At 39.8% G+C, this 19,224-nt stretch overlaps 1 protein-coding gene across 3 annotated transcripts in view; it reads right to left on the bottom strand.

The window, feature by feature from the left end:
• Window positions 1-16,699, bottom strand: part of LOC140453571 (keratinocyte-associated protein 3-like) — a 38,228-nt gene extending 21,529 nt beyond the window's left edge. Inside the window, exon 1 of one of the 3 annotated variants that reach the window (XM_072548373.1) lies at window positions 16,438-16,699. Coding sequence is in view for 1 of the 3 variants with exons in the window: in XM_072548371.1 (XP_072404472.1) it covers window positions 16,438-16,450 (13 nt within the window). In the remaining 2 variants the exon portion in view is untranslated. The remainder of the gene's footprint in view (window positions 1-16,437) is intronic. The other 2 variants (XM_072548372.1, XM_072548371.1) reach the window with 2 other exon arrangements.
• Between the last annotated feature and the right edge of the window lie 2,525 nt (window positions 16,700-19,224).

Genomic DNA, 19,224 nt, shown 5'->3' with positions numbered 1-19,224 from the left:
TACTGCATTGTCTGCCCGGCAGTTTGCAATGCCTTCCATCCTGAGGCATGAAGATTTATTAAAGTAGCTAGAAATAAATAACTAATCTTTCTATCACAGGAGATTACTGACATTTGGATTTGTCAAATGACAAAAGGTTTTTAAAGATTAACTCTCTTTCACAAAAGGAGAAAAGAACACAAAAGGTTATCGGTACAACCTCAATACCTCGTTAAACCTATTGAACAATAAATACAAATCTCAAGGTCCAATAAAAATAAAACAAGCCTGTTAAATATTAGTGAATAAATGCTGGTTGGCTGGCAACTTGAATAAAAAAGGATGGGAGTGGAATGGTGGGAGGTCTCTTAAACTATCCTTGGGTAGTATTAGTTAAACCAAAGAGGAGATCATTGACTTTGCGCTAGAGTGTAAAACAGGCGGTAACAAAGCAGCAGCTGGTTTTATGCCTCTCCTGAGAGAAGTAAAGTAGTCTGCCAATTCACTATCACTTGTTTTACAATTATTACCGTCAAAATTACTCCCAGAGATACCAATGTATTTATCTGTGAACATCTTAAATTACTAACATTTTGTAATAAAAGCGTATGGAAAAGTACTTTGCATTGTAGCTGTCCTGGCTGTAGAATCTTTATCACAGCCAATACTTTTACCAGGGGCCAGACAACCTCATGCTAACTACCCTAGATTATGGTTTGGAGATGCCGGTGTTGGACTGGGGTGGACAAAGTTAAAAATCACATAACACCAGGTTGTAGTCCAACAGGTTTAATTGGAAGCACACTAGCTTTCGGAGCGACGCTTCTTCATCAGGTGATAGTGGAGGGCTCAATCCTAACACACAGAATTTATAGCAAAAATTTACAGTGTGAGGTAACTGAAATTATACATTGAAAAATTGATTGTTAAGCCTTTCATCAGTTAGAATACAGTGATAGTTTCACTTCTTTCATGTGGAAATCACAAAACTTTTTTTTAAAAAAAGTTGCATTCTCAGGTTCCCGCATATTCTCAATCTCAGCAATTTTCCTGCAGGCAGGGAAGTGTGGAACTGCGACACTCCTACTGTTTTTCTCCGTGGGTACTGCAAAACCTGCTGAGTTTCTCCAGCAATTTCTGTTTTGTCATGTGAGACCTTAATTTGTTACTTCAGGCAAGAAAAGAACAAAGATGCTAATGATTTATAAGAGGAAATCCTGAAACCTGCTTTCTTCTTTGACAACAGCATAAATGACAACCTGAATCATAGCACTTTTTATCTCTTGAGAAGAATCAACTGGAAGAACATGGTAAAGAAGTTAATTTGCTCATTCTGCTGAGGATACTAAGGCCATGCAGCAGATATAGAAACTCTTGTGGGTGAAAAAAATTTAAAAAGTTCAAACACTGCACAAGAGGAGAAATAACAATAAGTTCTGAAGTCTCTGCAGGAATCTGTTCCAAATGAATACCTGATAGATATTTCACCAAAACAACATGAACCTCATTGAAAGAAATGAGCACTTGAGATGATAGGATATTGTATGCTTTGGATCAAATGCAGTTGAATGGGATTACAAAGAACAAAGAACAAAGAAAATTATGGCGCAGGAACAGGCCATTCAGCCCTCTAAGCCTGCACTGATCCAGATCCTTTCTCTAAACCTGTCGCCTATTTCTAAGGATCCGTGTCCCTCTGCTCCCTGCATGTTGCAGCTGTACAGGACCTTGGTAAGACCACATTTGGAGTACTGTGTGCAGTTCTGGTCACCACACTTTAGGAAAGATGTGGAAGCTTTGGAGAGGGTGCAGAGGAGATTTACCAGGATGTTGCCTGGAATGGAGAATAGGTCGTACGAGGATAGGTTGAGAGTGCTAGGCCTTTTCTCATTGGAACGGCGAAGGATGAGGGGTGACTTGATAGAGGTTTATAAGATGATCAGGGGTATAGATAGAGTAGACAGTCAGAGACTTTTTCCCTGGGTACAACAGAGTGTTACAAGGGGACATAAATTTAAGGTGAAGGGTGGAAGGTATGGGGGGATGTCAGGGGTAGGTTCTTGACCCAGAGAGTGGTGGGGGCATGGAATGCGCTGCCTGTGGGAGTGGCAGAGGCAGAATCATTGGTGACCTTTAAGCGGCAATTGGATAGGTACATGGATAGGTGCTTAAGCTAGGACAAATGTTCGGCACAACATCGTGGGCGAAGGGCCTGTTCTGTGATGTATTGTTCTATGTTCTATGTTCTATTTCTCTGCTCAACTCTCCAATCTATCTATATTCTGCTGCATTCTCTGACAGTCCCCTTCACTATCTGTTATCCAGCAATCTTAGTGTCATCTGAAAACTTGCTAATCAGACCGCCTATGAGATTAGATTCCCTACAGTGTGGAAACTGGCCCTTCAGCCCAACAAGTCCACACTGACCCTCCGAAGAGTAGCCTACCCAGACCCATTTCCCTGTGACTAATGCACCTAACACTATGGGTGACTTAGCATGGCTAATTCTCCTGACCTGCACATCTTTGGACTGTGGGAGGAAACCGGAGCACCCAGAGGAAACCCTCGCAGACACAAGGAGAATGTGCAAACTCCACACAGACAGTCAACCAAGACTGGAAATGAACTTGGATACCTGACACTGAGAGGCAGCAGTGCTAACCACTGAGGCACCGTGCCACCCCTATACCTTCCTCCAGATTATTTAGGCATATTACAAACAACAGTGATCCCAGCACAGATCCCTGTGGAACACCACTGCACTCACAGTTCTCCATTTTGAGAAACTCCCTTCTACTACTACTCTCTGTCTCCTGCTGCCCAGCTAGTTCTTTATCCATCTAGCTAGTACAACCTGGACCCCATGTAACTTCACTTTCTCCATCAGCCTACCATGGGGTATCTAATCAAATGCCTTACTGAAGTCCATGTATATGACAATTACAGCCCTTCCCTCATCAGTCAACTTTGTCACTTCTTCGAAGAATTCTATTAAGTTGATGAGACATGACCTTCCTTGCACAAAACGTGATGCCTACAACTGATAAGCCCATTTTCTTCCAAATGTAAATCAATCCTATCCCTAAGTATCTTCTACAGCAGCTTCCCTATCACCAACATCAGGCTCACTGGTCTATGATTACCTGGAATATCCCCGATACTCTTCTTAAACAAGGGGATAACATGAGCAATTCTCCACTCCTCCGGGACCTCACCCATGTTCAAAGATACTGCACAGATATCTGTTAAGGCCGTAGCTATTTCCTCGCTCGTTTCCCTCAGTAACCTGGGATAGATCCCATCTGGTCCTGGGGACTTGTCCACCTTAATGTCTTTTAGAATACTGAACATTTCCTCCCTCCTAATGCCGACTTGACTTAGAGTAATCAAACATCTATCCCTAACCTCAACATCAGTCACGTCTCTCTACACAAATACTCATTAAGAATCTTACCCATTTTCTCTGACTCCATGCACAATGTTCCTCCTTTGTCCTTGAATGGACCAACCCTTTCTCGAGTTACCCTCTTGCTCCTTATATAGGAATAAAAGGCTTTGGGATTTTCCTTACCTCTGTTTGCTAAAGATATTTCATGATCTCTTTTAGACCTTGTAATTCCGCATTTCAGATTGGTCCTACTTTCCCAATTATTTTTCCAAAGCTTCATCTGATTTCAGTCGTTCAGACCTTATATATGCTTCCTCTTCCCTGTTAGCTTATCTCACAAATTAACCTGTCATCTATGGTTCCCCAATCTTGCCATTTCTATCCCTCATTTTCACAGGGGCATGTCTGTCCTGCACTCTAATCAACCTCTCTTTAAAAGCCTCCCACATATCAAATGTAGATTTATCTTCAAACACATTAGTGTAGTTCTGTGTTTGTTGGTTAGCATAGACATAGTGGGCCAAATGGCCTGTTTCTATGCTGTGTGACTCTATGACTCTAGACAGCAAGTTGCTTGTTAACTAATTTTCAGCACAGTAATTCAGGGAATATGGGCTTCACAAGCTGGGCCCGAATTTAGTGCCCATCTATAATTGTCCTTAAGAAGGTGGGAATGAACTTCCTTCTTGAAGCAGTGCTGTCCATTTGATATAAGTACACCCTCAGCACTGTTAGGGAGGGAGTTCCAGGATTTTGTCCCAGCAATACTGAAAGAACCACAAAATAATTCCAAGTTGGAATGATGCACAGCTGGAGAGGAATTTGGTGGTTTTCCTTTGTCCTTTTCAATGGTAGTGATTGTAGGTTTGGAAGGAGCTGTCTAAGGAACCTTTGCGAATTTCTGCAGTGGACGTTGTAAATGTTACATATTACTACTATTTAGTGTCAGTGATGGAGGGATTGAATGTTTGTGAATGTGGTGCTAAAAAGCAGGTTGCTTTGTCTTATATGATGTCAAGCCTCTTGAATGTTGTTGAATATGTACATAATCCAGGCAAGTCGGGAGGAATCTATCACATTCATGATTTGTGCCTATTAGATGGGAGACAGACTTTGGGGGTGGTCAGGAGGTATGTTACTTGTTATGGACTAGGCCGAACACTCAAAACATTCTTAAGCAGGCAGCCCAGACTGTAACTTTGCAATTTGTTTCAGTAAGTGTACAGTGAAAATTATCCTGAGCAAGTTAGCTAGGTTTTAAAACAGACAAAATCTATTCACAAAGTTACGGAATGAAACACAAAGAATGGAATATAGAATACCCACAGAACTCAGACTAGACTTAATTATGTTGTTCTGAAAATACACAACAGTCTCAATAAACAAACCTCTTAAACATAGAGTAAAACTGAAACAGAGGTTTACAGGTCGAAATTAGAAATTCAGAAGGAGACAGAGTCCAGCAGCCTGTTTCCACACAGCCCACTGCTGAGTTGGCTCAACCAAGACTTCAGCTTTTAGGACTGACCACTCCCATTTCATTATACAGATTTCTTCTGAAACATGAAAGCTTTGGCCTAAAGTCTCATCTGTTTACATATGAACAAAAAGGCCTCCCTTTTTATCTCTGTACCAAACCAGTCATTTCAGAGCCCGGACTGTTTTACAACCCCTCTGGGGGAAAAAAACCAAGGACACAGTATCCTTGACAAAAGGAACAGCTTTTAGAAAAAAGGACCAGCTTTGTGACATACTCACCTGCAGAATTCCTAGCATCTGACTTACTCTTCTAGCAATAATATTTATATAGCTAATCCGAATCGTAAGACCCTAAAACGGATAGGGAGGACACCTGAGATGATCATTGGAGTCTCTCTTTCCTCCATTACAGACATTTATACCACATGCTGTATCCGAAAGGCTGAGAGCATTGTGGAAGACCCCACACATCCCTCAATTGAACTCTTCTCCCTCCTGCCATCTGGCAAAAGATACCGGTGCATTCAGTCTCTCACAGCCAGACTGTGCAACAGTTTCTTCTCCCAAGCCATCAGCTCCTTAATATAGTATGATCGGACTCTTTCCCATCTGAAATTCTTTGCACAACTTTGAATTGCTGCGAGTAAAATGTCTATTATTTATCATTGTTCTGTTACACTGCAAGTTGTGTGTATTGCACTTCTTATGTACATTATACCGTGTACGATTTGTAGTTTGTACTGTCCATATAGTTTGTGCTGTCTATGTAGCACCCTCTGTCCTGGAGGAACACTGTCTTGTTTTTTTGCTGTATCGGTTGTATATGGAGAAACAACAAATAAAGAGCTACTCTATTCTACTCTATGATCATCCTCAGAATGTTCAGAGTGATGATAAAGCATTGACTGTCAAGACGCAATAGTTATATTTTGTCTGGTTGATGATGGTCATTGTGTCACTCATCTGACATGAATTTTAAACATCAGTTATCAGCTCTCAAGTCTGAATATTGCCCAGATTTTTCTGTATTTGGTCATGGACTGTTTCAGGATCCAAGGAGCTCCAAATGATCCAAACGTTGTGCAATCATCAGCAATCACCCTCACATTTGAACTTATGATGGTGAGATGTTTAGATTCGCCGAATTCAACATTGAAAATCACATTCTCCACCAGACAGGCTTCTCTAAAAGCTTCCTAAGGTGGGTGGGGGAGGGTTAACAGGCCATTAGTTCGTGGTGAGAGGGTTTCCCATTTTGTCCCTGACACTGGCCATTTGAAATTTCCAAACAGTACTTTAGCAGTTGGGATCATGACATGACTTCAGAGACTGCAGCATCAAACTGGGAACTGAACTTTGCCCTGATCCTGCAGGCACCTGAAAATCTTTGCTCCAACTTGATATTTTCCACACTACACAAGTGCTGAGCATTAAAATAATGTAAGTTGCATTTGAAATCCATTTCATTACATCAATATTTATCTTACAAGTTGCTTGTTCTATTCTAAATGAGAATCTTTTTGATGGACTGTTATTATGGGCTGTAATGAAGTATTGTTAGGTATTTTAGGTCATCGAAGAAATACAATTATTAACTTTCACTTAACCTATCCCAACAGAGGTCCAAGGCAAGCAAGCAAAAGAGAATGGGGAGTCACATTTTTTAAGAATTATGACTTTTTTTAGCACATACATACAAAACTATTTTGCCCTTGGTGTTAACTTTAAAAATACTGGTGCATTTTTTCACTTTTTTTTCAGTAATAATTTATAAAACAAGATTACATTTGGAAGACATTTCCCTGTAGAATGGTTTAGCTCTTAGTGGGAAGGGATTATTTGGTGAAGGAAAATATATTATTGATAGATAAGTGCTTTTTTTGTTCATTGTGATAGTTATTAAGCATTTTGAAACACTGAAGGTATCATTTTCGTTGCTTAAAGTGTTAAGAAAATAGTAATGACTGCAGTTTTCAATTAATTTCAGTTAGTTGTGCTCAATTCCCTTCTAGTACAAAGTCCATAGCTGCAAGTTAGCCATCTATTGCTTTATTGCTTTTGTTCATTTTTTTCCCAATTTCATATCTGCACCACCCTCATGACCATTCTTTCCCTCCACAAGGGAAGAAAATGAAGGAAGTGTGAGCAAGTACAGGAATTTTTCAAAGCTATTTCGAAAAATGTATGCAACACTCTTTTATGAGTGTGCATGGTTTGTTTGCAGGGTGAGGAAACTAACAGCTTTTAAAAGGTCCTGAAATCATCTGGTTTACCAAATGATATACCACTGTGCAAATGCAATGGCAATCATTCAATGGTGTGTTATTTAATCTTCACCTGTACTTTGACCAATATTTCTGCATGCTACTTAGCTAATATATTAAACTCAACTGCCTCCACTTCAAAATACTGCTATTGCTGATCACTGGGTGACATGGATATAGTCTTCAGTAATGGTAAATCTCCAAATTATCTTACATCGACTTAGACATTAAGAAATTATCAAAACAGTCAATATACTAAAAATGAAGTGACTTTTAATAGTTAAGAAGAAATAAAGTAATCAATTTAAGCTATCAGAACATAATGATTTTATTTTGTGATTAATTAGAAAATTATGCTGTATAGATTGTCTATAAACAATTGTGATATTCCACTTTGTTTCAGAAGAACAAAAGTCAAGTGATTGACTAAAAATATCAGGAACGAGCATGCTGTGCAGCACTGTATAGAACAGAATGTGAAATTGTTAACAACCTTGGAGTTCTTTTGAATCTTGAACTAAGCTGCTGAGCTCATATCCAGTCAATCACCAAAGCCCATCTGCTTTATAACATTGCCCACCTCTGAACTGGCCTGTTTACTATCTGACATTCTCAACATTTTTCGAGGATGTTGGTGATTCGTTGTCTTGCAAATGTTCACAGGCACACTGCTGCAGATATTTCCAAATGTAAAACACTTATACCTTCTTTCTAATCAAGCAAACAATCTGGGATTCCTTTAATCTCGAACAACCAGGCTTGTTGTCAGGCTAATTTCACAGCAAATCCCCTTCAAATTGTCTTCAAATCAATTTGCAGTCTCAAAACACAACAACTCATAAACTTCAAAATTGTATTTTCTGTCTTTGTAGGCAGACTTCTCTGAAACAAAATTAGCTGCTCATTTCTGTCCACTATGGAATCCAATTCTTTGAAAATAGATAGCTTAATTTGTCACAAAATAGCACAGAAAATGCTTTCAACAAACATTTGTTGGTCATGAGCTGCTTTAAAACATGCTGTAGAAATGAAGGGAACCATAAAATTAAATATTTTCTTTTGTCAAAAATGAACAGAGATGTTTATTGAAGAATATTTCAGTGTTAAACCAAGACACCAACAATACAGGTGGAAAAATGTCCATCCTAAGACTTTTTGAACTATGATAGGGCAGTGATGTAATTTATAGAACACTGACAACATGCTTGTGTTTGCCACAACATGTAAAGGAAATACACTGCTCCAACAGTAATGGAATGAAAGGACTGCAATTGCAGCAAGTTCAGACTGCGACCACTGACGTTTTTCCACAATAAATTTCTTTAATCAAATCTAGCTAATATGAGCTATTATCTCCAGGATCATGTGGTTGATCAATGCATTAGTTTGGCTCTGGATAAAGGTGGAGATATTGTTCCTCACCAGGACTCATTTAAACTCTTTCTTCCCTGTTTTAGACAAGGGGTAATTTCAAGGTTTACTGTCAGACTGAAAAGAAAAGACAGTGAATCAGCTGCTTATTTTAAATCTGGCCTGAGTTTTATTTCTGGTCAACATCTAACACCTAAACTGAAAGCTTAGTAATTTGTCTTATTCCTGTGTGGAGGACCTTTCTGTGCTCAAACTGGCTGCTGCACTTCCCTAAGTAAAAAAAATAAATACTACTATTCCAATACTTTAAAAACACTTTACTGGTTGTTAAACACTTAAATGTCCTCAGTATATGAAAGAAACTACATCACTGCAAAATTTGTTCGTCATTCATATTGTCAGGTACTTACTTCCTGCCTCATAAATCTGCACTTAATCATTCATCTAGGACAGCAGGATAGTGTACTTGCTAATCTGCACTTATTCCCAGTCAAAGTAATGTCTTTATTTCACAATTTTTTAACATTGTTTCCAAATCCCTCTTTGGTCTCTCCCCATTAGAAGCACAAGTAATCTTTCCCTGGACATTGATGCAGCAGTAAACCAGTCACAGTTAGATATTCTACAATTGGTTATTAACATCATCTTAAACTGCTAACCTTTGGCCAGGTGGTTTGCCAATTTTCAATTAAACGATTGCATAGTTTTAATTCCATTTGGGACCAAAAAGACAAAGATATGGACCAGATCTTGCTTCAACTTAACATCAGCTAGTGAAGTACCTAACCCCAACTGATCCCATCATCTACACTGGATGACAATATGCAACAATAAAAGCATATCTCAAACTGCTTAACATTTTATTATATTAAATTAACAATTTCATCAAGTTGCTCTTGCTTCTGTCTGACTTCTACAAGATATCTTGAAAACAATAATTTCTTCTCTTTATATTATGTCATCAAAATAAAAGAGTTATACATCAGGTTTAATGGAATAATAATGGCTTGTAGTATATAACTTTAGTACTGCTGAAAGAAAGACACATACAGTCAAAGCTTATTTTCAGGATTGTTTATTAGATGTGTTTCTGTGGTGGGAAACCTTTATGGACAATCAGTGTGCCCCAAGAATTACACTAACAACTAATTTAAGTTATTCACTTGGACTTCCAATATAGTTCACTGTACTTGCTGTTGCTATATATATTCGCACGCTTTCCGTATAGAAAGGAATTTATACAGGTATCATGCCTTTTCAATTAAACAAAAGCTTTGGGAACATTGCTCTCCGGGGATTTTCTGCATAGCACCTCTTATTCAATCATGGTAGACTTACCAATTTGAATTTGAGCAAAAGCTCTGGGGTAACTCTTCATTGGTGCATTCTCCATGGAAAATCCTTGACAACCAATCAACGTGGTTCTCATAGCATTATAAAATCTTGCATTCTTGCATTGGCCCTGATAAGAGCAAGATGAGAAGTTCCAACAGACAGCATGTCTCTTTCTTTGGCAATACAAAAGTTTAATTTTGTATTGGGAACAGGGACTGATAAAAATCACCCCATAAGTACAAGCATGTCTACTATTATAGAACTTTGGGATCTAATAACACAACCTTATGAAATCACTTTGGGCAAAATTGTTTGGTAATTGAATAAACTTCACTGAAAATCTTAACCTAATCACAACAGTAGATCAGCAAAAGAAATTCGATGCCAAAAGTAACCAACGCCTTCAGTACCTTTGAATAAAGTTTATCCTATGAGTAGCACAAATAATCTTTCCTTGGACATTGATGCAACAGTAAACCTGTCACAGTTAGGTTATTCTACAATTGGTTTTTAACATCTTAAACTGCTAACCTTTGGTCAGGTGAGTATTGCCAATTTTCTATTAAACGATCACATAATTTTAATTCCATTTGGGACCAAAAGGACACAAATATGGACCAGATCTTTCTTCAGGTGAACAGCTGCAAGTGAAGTACCTAACCCAGATCGCCCATATCGCCTACACTGGATGACAATATACAACAATAAAAGCAAAGTATTTTTAGATATTTAGATGAATTGATAACTACTTAGTTATTGGATTATTTTGAGCCCCAGATTGTCGCTATTCTGTCTTTGGGGAGCACTAAAAATTTCAGCCAGTACTCGTGCAATTCTAATGCCAAAAGATAAAGACGTGTGCATTTCAAAATGTACTAATTGATAATACATATTAATTTAAAGCAGTCAGACAAAGTAGCCAATAGCCCATCTAGAGTCTGATTTTATTTCCAGGGAAGCCATTAAAGACCTGGGGACTAAACCTTATGACATAAAGCTTTAGAAGCAAGATGGTTTGTGTATGTCAATGAAGGATTTCAGATGAATATTTAAGAGTGAAAGAAGAGAATATTCCAAATTGTTTCTCTAAAGGTGATAAGAAGTAGGAACAGGAGCAGGCCATTTTATCTCTTGAGCCCACTTTGCTATTCTATGTGATCTTCTATTTCAACATCATTTTCCTGCACTCTCCTTAGATCCTTTGATGCTTTTCATATGTAGAAATGTATTTATCCCAGTCTTGAACATACTTAACGACTGAGCCTCCACAGCCTTCTAGGGCAGAGAATCACATGATTCACCACCCTCCACATGAAGAAATTCTTCCTCATCTCAGTCATAAACGGCCTGCCCTTATTCAGAGATCCTGCCCTCTAATTTTTGACCTGTCATCCCAGAAAACATTTATCTCACATCGACCCTGTCAAAATTTTATCTGCTTGAATAAGATCACTTCTGATCCTTCTAAATTCAAATGAATATAGATGGAGTCCTCTCAATCTTTCCTCAAAGGACAATCCATCCATCCTGGGAATTTGTTTGGTTAACCTTTGTTGCACTGCCTATGTGATATATGTATCTATTCCTGCATAAAGAGACCAAAACTCCACATATTATTCCAAGTATAATCTCACTAAGGCTCTATATAACTACAGTAGGATATATTTACTCCTATATATAAATCTTCTTGTACAATAAAGGCCAACATATCCTTTGCCTTCTTAATTGCTTGTTGTACCTTCATGTTAACTTTCAGTGACTCATGAACAAAAAACCAAGTCATTTTGAAGTTCAACGTTTCCCAGGATCCCACCACTGAAGAAATAGTCTGTTTTTCTGTTTTTTTCGTACCAACGTGGATAACCTTGTATTTTTTCCAAATTGTATCCCATCTGCCAAATTCTTGACCCTCTCTTTAGCCTGTTCAAATTTCCTTGAACTTTGTTGGCGTTCCATGAAAATTATTTCATTTATAGGTAAAAATTCTTTTTACTGCCATTCATTATACAATGGCCAAATATTGTGAGTATGACAGTGTCTGAGTTCTATCACTTAGAAATAGTCTCATTTACAGTAATCTGCGAAACAACTGATAATGGGAGTGGGTTGGATTTTCTAAAAGCACATAGAGTCTCATCTACTGCTTGGACAGCCAGTTAGAGACCTGCACTGCCTCCTATGGGAAAACCTGCCAAGTACACACTTCTTAAGAGGCCACCAGTGGGCTTTCTCCAAAACCAAAGACTCTGAGGATGGAAATCCCACCCACTAAGAGTTCAACAGCATCATCAAGGAGGCACTGTCCACTGTTGGAACAACTGTCACCAGACGTCCATGATTGAGAGTGATCCAGGTCAGATGTAAGTCATGGAGGGAGTGATTTCATAGGATATGGTTCAGCAGCATGGGGCTGGCTCTCAGTGGCCTTCATCTTTCCCAACACCAGGTCTCTTAATTGGGCACTGAGGGTCTTTATTTGAAGAATCCCCAGCCCTGCTCAGGATTGTTTATTAAGCATGCTCACAACTAGCTTATTACCAGCAGTGGTGGAATACGGCCTTCAATAATTAACCATGTAAGAGCCTCAATTGACAAATATGAAGAAACTCCAACCAAAAGTCTTCCAACTTAATGATAATGTCCTAGGGAGTGTAACTGAACAAAGAGACCTTGGAGTGCAGGTTCAGAGCTCCTTGAAAGTAGAGTCGCAGGTGGATACAATCGTGAAGAAGGCGTTTGGTATACTTTTCTTTATTGGTCAGAGTATTGAGTACAGGAGTTGGGAGGTCATGTTGCGGATGTACAGGACATTCGTTAGGCCATTTTTGGAATATTGCATGCAGTTCTGGTTTCCTCCTATCGGAAGGATGTTGTGAAACTTTAAAGGGTTCAGAAAAGATTTACAAGGATGTTGTCAGCGTTGGAGGATTTGAGCTATGGGGAGTGGTTGAATAGGCTAGGGCTGTTTTCCCTGGAGCATCAGAGGCTGAGGGATGACCTTCTAGAGGTTTACAAAATCATGAGGCGCACGGATAATTGACAAAGTCTTTTCCCTGGGGTGGGAGAGTCCAGAATAAAAGGCATAGGCTTAGAGTGAGAGACCTAAGGGGCAACGTTTTTACACAGAGGCTGGTACGTGTATGGAATGAACTGTCAGAGGAAGGTGGTGGAGGCTGGTACAATTGCAATATTTAAAAGGCATTTGGATGGGTATATGAATAGGAGGGGTTTGGATGGATATGGGCCGGCTGCTGGCACTTGGGACTAGGCTGGGTTGGGATATCTGGTCGGCATGGACGAGTTGGACCGATGAGTCTGTTTCCATGCTGTACATCTCTACGACTCTATATAAGTGGAGTGTGGCACACTTGGTTTTAGGTCTCCTTACATTTTTTCCTAACAACAGAGATAGTGTATTTGTACTACATATGTTCTACTACCTTTTGCTTTGCAGTAAACGATTAAAAGTAGCAAGAAGCATCATCATAGACCTACCAGTTACCATAATTATAATTATGTTTAAGTTTAGATCAAAGCTCAGTGCCTGCAAGGGTGAAATAGGAATATAATATTGCTCATTCTTCCCTTTCACGTGAACATTTATTACATTTTCTGTCAATGTGTGAAAGAGAATAATGAGCAATATTATGTTCACACAGCAATTTATTTAAAACAGTTTTTACTTTGTTTAATTTTTAAGGTTTTTTTTAAAATAAAACTTCTTTCATGTCCTATTGACAATTATAAGTGTTAAGCATAATTTGAAATGAAATTTAAGGACCCAAAGATAATGTCTTGCATTAGGGTCAGACTGAAATAATTGCTTTTTAAGAAAGACAATGTATAAATTTGAAATTCCAATTTTCTGTTTTGTTTTATTCTTCTCTGACCTACTTCCCGAACTGCTGTTTGCATGAAACTGATTTGATTGAGATTTGCAAAGATATTTTAACTACGAGTCAAAACGTGTGGTGCTGGAAAAGCACAGCCAGTCAGACAGCATCTGAGGAGCAGGAGAGAACATTCCTGATGAACAGCTTATGCTCGAAGCGTCGACTCTCCTGCTCCTCGAATGCTGCCTGAGTGGCTGTGCTTTTCTAGCATCACACCTTTTAACTCTGATCCCTCGCATCTGCAGTCCTCACTTTCTCCTACTTTAACTATGATACAAACATGGAAAAAAAGTTGAATTTCTTTCTAAAACAAGATTGTGTGGGCTTCAGGTGACAGGTACAAATAACAAAGAAATATATGACTCAGGGAGGCTGGAGCTTCAAGTTCAAATAAAGTTGACTCTATTTCCAGATATCTGAACTCATCTAACTCTGGCCTCTAAAATATACCAGATTTTAATTAAATGACCACTGATGGCCATACCTTCAGTTGGCTAGCGCATAACTTTTTAAGTACTCTTGTTATGGCAAAATTTATCATCCATCCCATAGTGATTTTGGTGCAATTGAGAATTTAAACAGGATTAGATTCCCTACAGTGTGGAAACAGGCCCTTCGGCCCAACCAGTCGACACTAACCTTCTGAAGATAACCTACCCAGACCCATTTCCCTCTGATGCACCTAGCACTATGGGCAATTTAGCATGGCCAATTCACCTGACCTGCACATCTTTGAACCATAGGAGGAAACCATAGCGCCCGGAGGAAACCCACGCAGACACAGGGAGAAAGTGCAAACTCCACACAGGCAGTCACCCGAGGCTGAGATCGAACCTGGGACTGTGAGGCCGCAGTGCTAACCACTGAGCCACTGTGCCATCCAGGATGGTCTGTGGCAGCCGGGGAATTGGTCATGTTTCTACCCCCACCCTGATTAAGCCTGTGGCATGGAGGCCTGTGGACAGTTCATTCCTTCTCACTGCCATTTGAGCTTTCATTCCACAGGATAAATTGTCATTTAAGCCCAAAGGTATGCCCATTTAAAGTTTTCTTCATGACCCTGCCAACTGCTATTAACTCATCCCAATAAGGCCCTTGCCATGTGGGCAGCATAACATGGAAATATGGACTCCTTGCAGAATCAAGGGTGTCTTTTGTTCAACAGTATTCAGTGCTTGATTGAGGAATACTATGTCAGGATGTGAAGTCTGGCTGAGAGGTACCAATCCTATCCAAGCTGACCCCCTTCTCTCAAATAATTCTCCTCCCACCATCACTCAGCTCTATACTGGTGACTTGCAGGACTTCTGTCCCTGGAGTTTCTGATCAAACAGGAGGCCCACTTCTGTCCAGTTAAGTCCTAGAGTGGCATTTGAATCCATGGGTCTTCCCTTAACGAGATGACAAAAAGCCTGCTGGTGTGCAAAAGCTCTGTCATCTCTACTAATGAGCAAACTATATCTCTTTTCTCTCTCCCTCCTAATCTTGATTTCCTCCTTTAAGGCACTTCTTAGATCCTACCTCTTTGACTAAGCTTTTGGTCATGCAACCCAATGTCTCCCAACATTGGTCAATGTCAATTTCTTTTGTTTTAGAAAACTCCTGTGAAGTACCCTGGCTTGTTAAAGATGCGACAATCAATACACATTATCTGGGTAGATTCAAATTTCGTAAAGATTTTGTTGCTTGTGACGGTAGTGACTTTGACAAATTGTCCCACACCTTTGCTTTCTTTTCTGTGACTAAAATGCTTACCATTTCCGGAACTCATCACCAGGAGCGCTGTCAATGTATCCATTCACTCTACTCTCACTGCACTATGATGTGTCTTAACATGATATTGCATTCCATCCCCTGGATGGAAAGCATGGCCATTTACTTCAATGTACCAAATGATAATGTCTACTATAAACATGATCTCAATGTAGCTCCGGAAAATAACAGATAATTTGAAACAGCAAAGCAAATCACAAGGTTCTTAGCAAATCTAAGACTACACAATATACCTGAAATCAAGCTCCTCAGTACTTCAGTCCTGCTGGGTATTACCAACAAACCAGACTTGAGGAATGAGTTTAACAACTCAGTCTCAAGTTAATATTAACATCTGCCATCTGAATTCCAAAATATCATTAACAAGTAATCCAACAGTAACAAAAAGCTGTACTCTGCATAAAATATCGAGAGTACTTGATCAGATTTGTTAAAAGATTTGGCTTTAACGATTACTCGGGAAATTATCTTCAAAGTCCTGCAGAGTTGTAACTGGTGAAATCAGCGTGTACGGTCGCAATAAAAGCGAAAACACGTAGTACTGATCCCAGCTGGTCTTGTATATCTTAAAACAGATATCTCCGCTTCGGACCCAGTATCATCTGATCCTGTCTTTTTCTCCGAATTCTTCAGCGCAATGTCCTCGTGGGTCACTGTGCAACATCATAATTTTCGCCGCTGAGTTTAGAAACGCAACAGCAAATTTGTATACAATACACTGAAGGAAAGGTCAAACTAAGTCAAGTGCCGATGCTTTTCACTCTGTTGAAGTCTATGGACTCTGGGCGTTGGTGGAGTTTAACTGCTCTCTCTCTCTCTCTCTCTCTTTCAACATTTGCTTTGCTGTATTTTCCACTGAACCTCCTGGACTGCAAAACAAAACTTTCTGACACTTTCATTCGCTTTCCTAAAGCCCCTTCCATTTGACGCTGGAGAATTACCGAAAGAACCTTACCTACTCTGCACATCTTCAAACACACGCTGCTGAATTTCACTTCAATCGATCACCATCTCCTTTCTTTAATGTCGAAGAACAAATCCATTGAGTTTCTGAGCGACATTAATTCAGGCAAATACAGTCAAGTCCCGCCCACCTTACCTTAACTCTTTCAGTGCCTAAATTCACTCGTCTTCAGACTATGCGCTTTCGAGTCTTCTGGAATTAATATTGAGTTTAACACTTTCAAATCGTGAACCATTTCTTTGAGCTTGTTATCATGTCCTTCCATCCCCCATCCCACTTACTATCTTTTCAAGTCTGGCAGTTAGACAAACCTTTGTTCTGTCGTTCCCACATTCCGAGCACTTAATGTAAACTACTCACATCTTTTCTCCACCAGCACCCTACACCCACTGCCCCCACCACCAGTCCCCCGAAACTATAGGATAAATGCAGCCTCCTCTACACTTCACCAGCTCTGATGAAGAGTCCTCGAGACTCGAAAACATTAGCTTGCTCTTTCTCTGTGGGCGCTGCCTGACCTGTCGTGGTAGAACATGGAACATAAAGGTATTTCAGCCCTTGATGTTACACCGCCCTGTGAAACCAATCTGAAGCCCATCTAACCTACACTATTCCATTCTCATCCATATGGCTATCCAATGACCATTTAAATACCCTTAAGGTTGGCAGGTCTACTACTGTTACGGGCAGTGCGTTCCACACCGTTACTACTCTCTGAGTAAAGAAACTAACTCTGACATCTGTCCTAAATCTATCACCCCTCAATTTGAAGCTCTGCCCCCTCGTGCTAGCATCACCATCTGAGAAAAAATGTTCTCACTGTCCACCAAATCTAACCCTCTGATTATATGTCTCAATTAGGTCACCTCTCAACGTTCTTATCTCTAACAAAAACAGTTTCAAGTCCCTCAACCTTTCCTCATAAGATCATCCCTCCGTACCATCCCTCCAGTGTATACCTACACCTTTCCATCGCTAAAGTAAACATAGCGGAATTGTGGTCGCTATCGCTAAAGTGCTCACCTACCTCCAAACCTAACACCTGGCCGGGTTCTTTCCCTAGTACCAAATCTAATGTGGCCTCGTCCTTTGTTGGCCTGTCTACATACTGTGTCAGAAAACCCTCCTGCACACGTTAGACAAAAACTGACCCATCTAAAGTACTTGAACTAACATATTCCTAGTCAATATTTGGGAAGTTGAGGTTCCCTATAACAACTACCCTATCATTCTCACTCCTATCAAGAATCATCTTTGCTATCCTTTCCTGTAAATCTCTGGAACTATTTGGGGGTCTATAGAAAGCTCCCAACAGGGTGACCTCTCCTTTACTGTTTCTAATCTCAGACCATACTACCTCATTGATGAGTCCTCAAACATCCATTCTGCAGCTGTAATACTGTCCTTGACTAACAATTTACAAACCCACCGACTCCCACAGCTATCTGGATTACACCTCCTCCCACCCTACCTCCTGCAAAAATGCCATCCAATATTCCCAATTCTTCTGCCTCCACCGCATCTGCTCCCAAGACGACCAGTTAAACTATTGCACTCTTAGCTACCTTCTCCCCAGCCCCAGCCCCGAGGCTCCCAGCCTCATTCCTGAAGAAGGTCTCCAGCCTGAAACATCGATTTTCCTGTTCCTCGGATGCTGCCTGATCTGCTGTGCTTTTCCAGCAATACTCTCTTAACAATGTCACACCCCCATCTCTTCTACCATCTTCTCTGTTCTTACTGAAACACCTTAAACCCAGAGCCTCCAACAACCATTACTGTCCCTGCTCTACCCTTGTCTCTGAAATGGCCACAACATTGAAATACCAGCATGATCTTCAGCATATGTTGGTTTTTAGTCAACAAAATTGGATTTGTATAACCCAAAACTCTGCTATAGTTCTGCTAAATGGTCAACATTTTGTAGGCTTTCATTAATGGAAATGGCTTTTCAATGTACCTCAATTTTAGATTTTCTTGTATTAAAGGGAGCTAAGGAAGTTAAATCTAGTATTGGGGAAGAAAGAAGTGAGAAATTATAAAGGAAGAATATAGAATCATTATGGCACAAAAAGAGACCTTTAGTCCCCTGAATTCATATGGGTTCTCAAGTATGTGTCATCCCATTCTATCCCCATGATCCTGCAAGGTTTACTTCCCTCGAGTGCACATTCAGTTTCTTTCAGAAATCAAATTCTTGGCTGTTACCAACTACTGCATAAAACATTCTTCTTCATATCCCTCCTATCCTGTACTTTGAATCTGTGTTTCCTTGTCTTTGTGTGATCAATCGGAGGGAATAGTTTCGCCTTGTCACCTGTAATAATCTTAATTACCTCTATCAAACCTGCCTACCAAAGCAAACAAGCTCATCTTCTCCAACCTAACATTGTAGTCCAAAGACCATATCTCTTTCATACCATCTGGTCCGAATGTCATGATAGTCCTCTGGGAGAAGCTGGGACTTGAACCTAGGTCCTCAGACCCAGAAGTAGCAACACCAACCTGACACCACACGAGCCTTTCCACGGTATTTACTGTGAAATAAAACTGAAAATATTTATTTAAATCAAAGAGGCATTTGGGTAAGTACGTGAATAGGAAAGGTTTGGAGGGATATGGGCCTGGAGCAGGCAGGTGGGATTATTTTAGTTTGGAATTATATTCAGCATGGACTGGTTGGACTGAAGGGTCTGCTTCTGTACTGTACAACTGTGTGGAAAATTACTATACTTTTAAAAATCATGTTTACTGGAACATATTGCAGACCAAAAACAGCTA

The sequence above is a fragment of the Chiloscyllium punctatum genome, chromosome 27, assembly GCF_047496795.1.
Source record: "Chiloscyllium punctatum isolate Juve2018m chromosome 27, sChiPun1.3, whole genome shotgun sequence".
NCBI classification, from domain to species: Eukaryota; Metazoa; Chordata; class Chondrichthyes; order Orectolobiformes; family Hemiscylliidae; genus Chiloscyllium; species Chiloscyllium punctatum.
The sequence above is the reverse complement of the archived record's forward strand: the minus strand, read 5'-3'. Positions and strand labels throughout refer to the sequence as shown.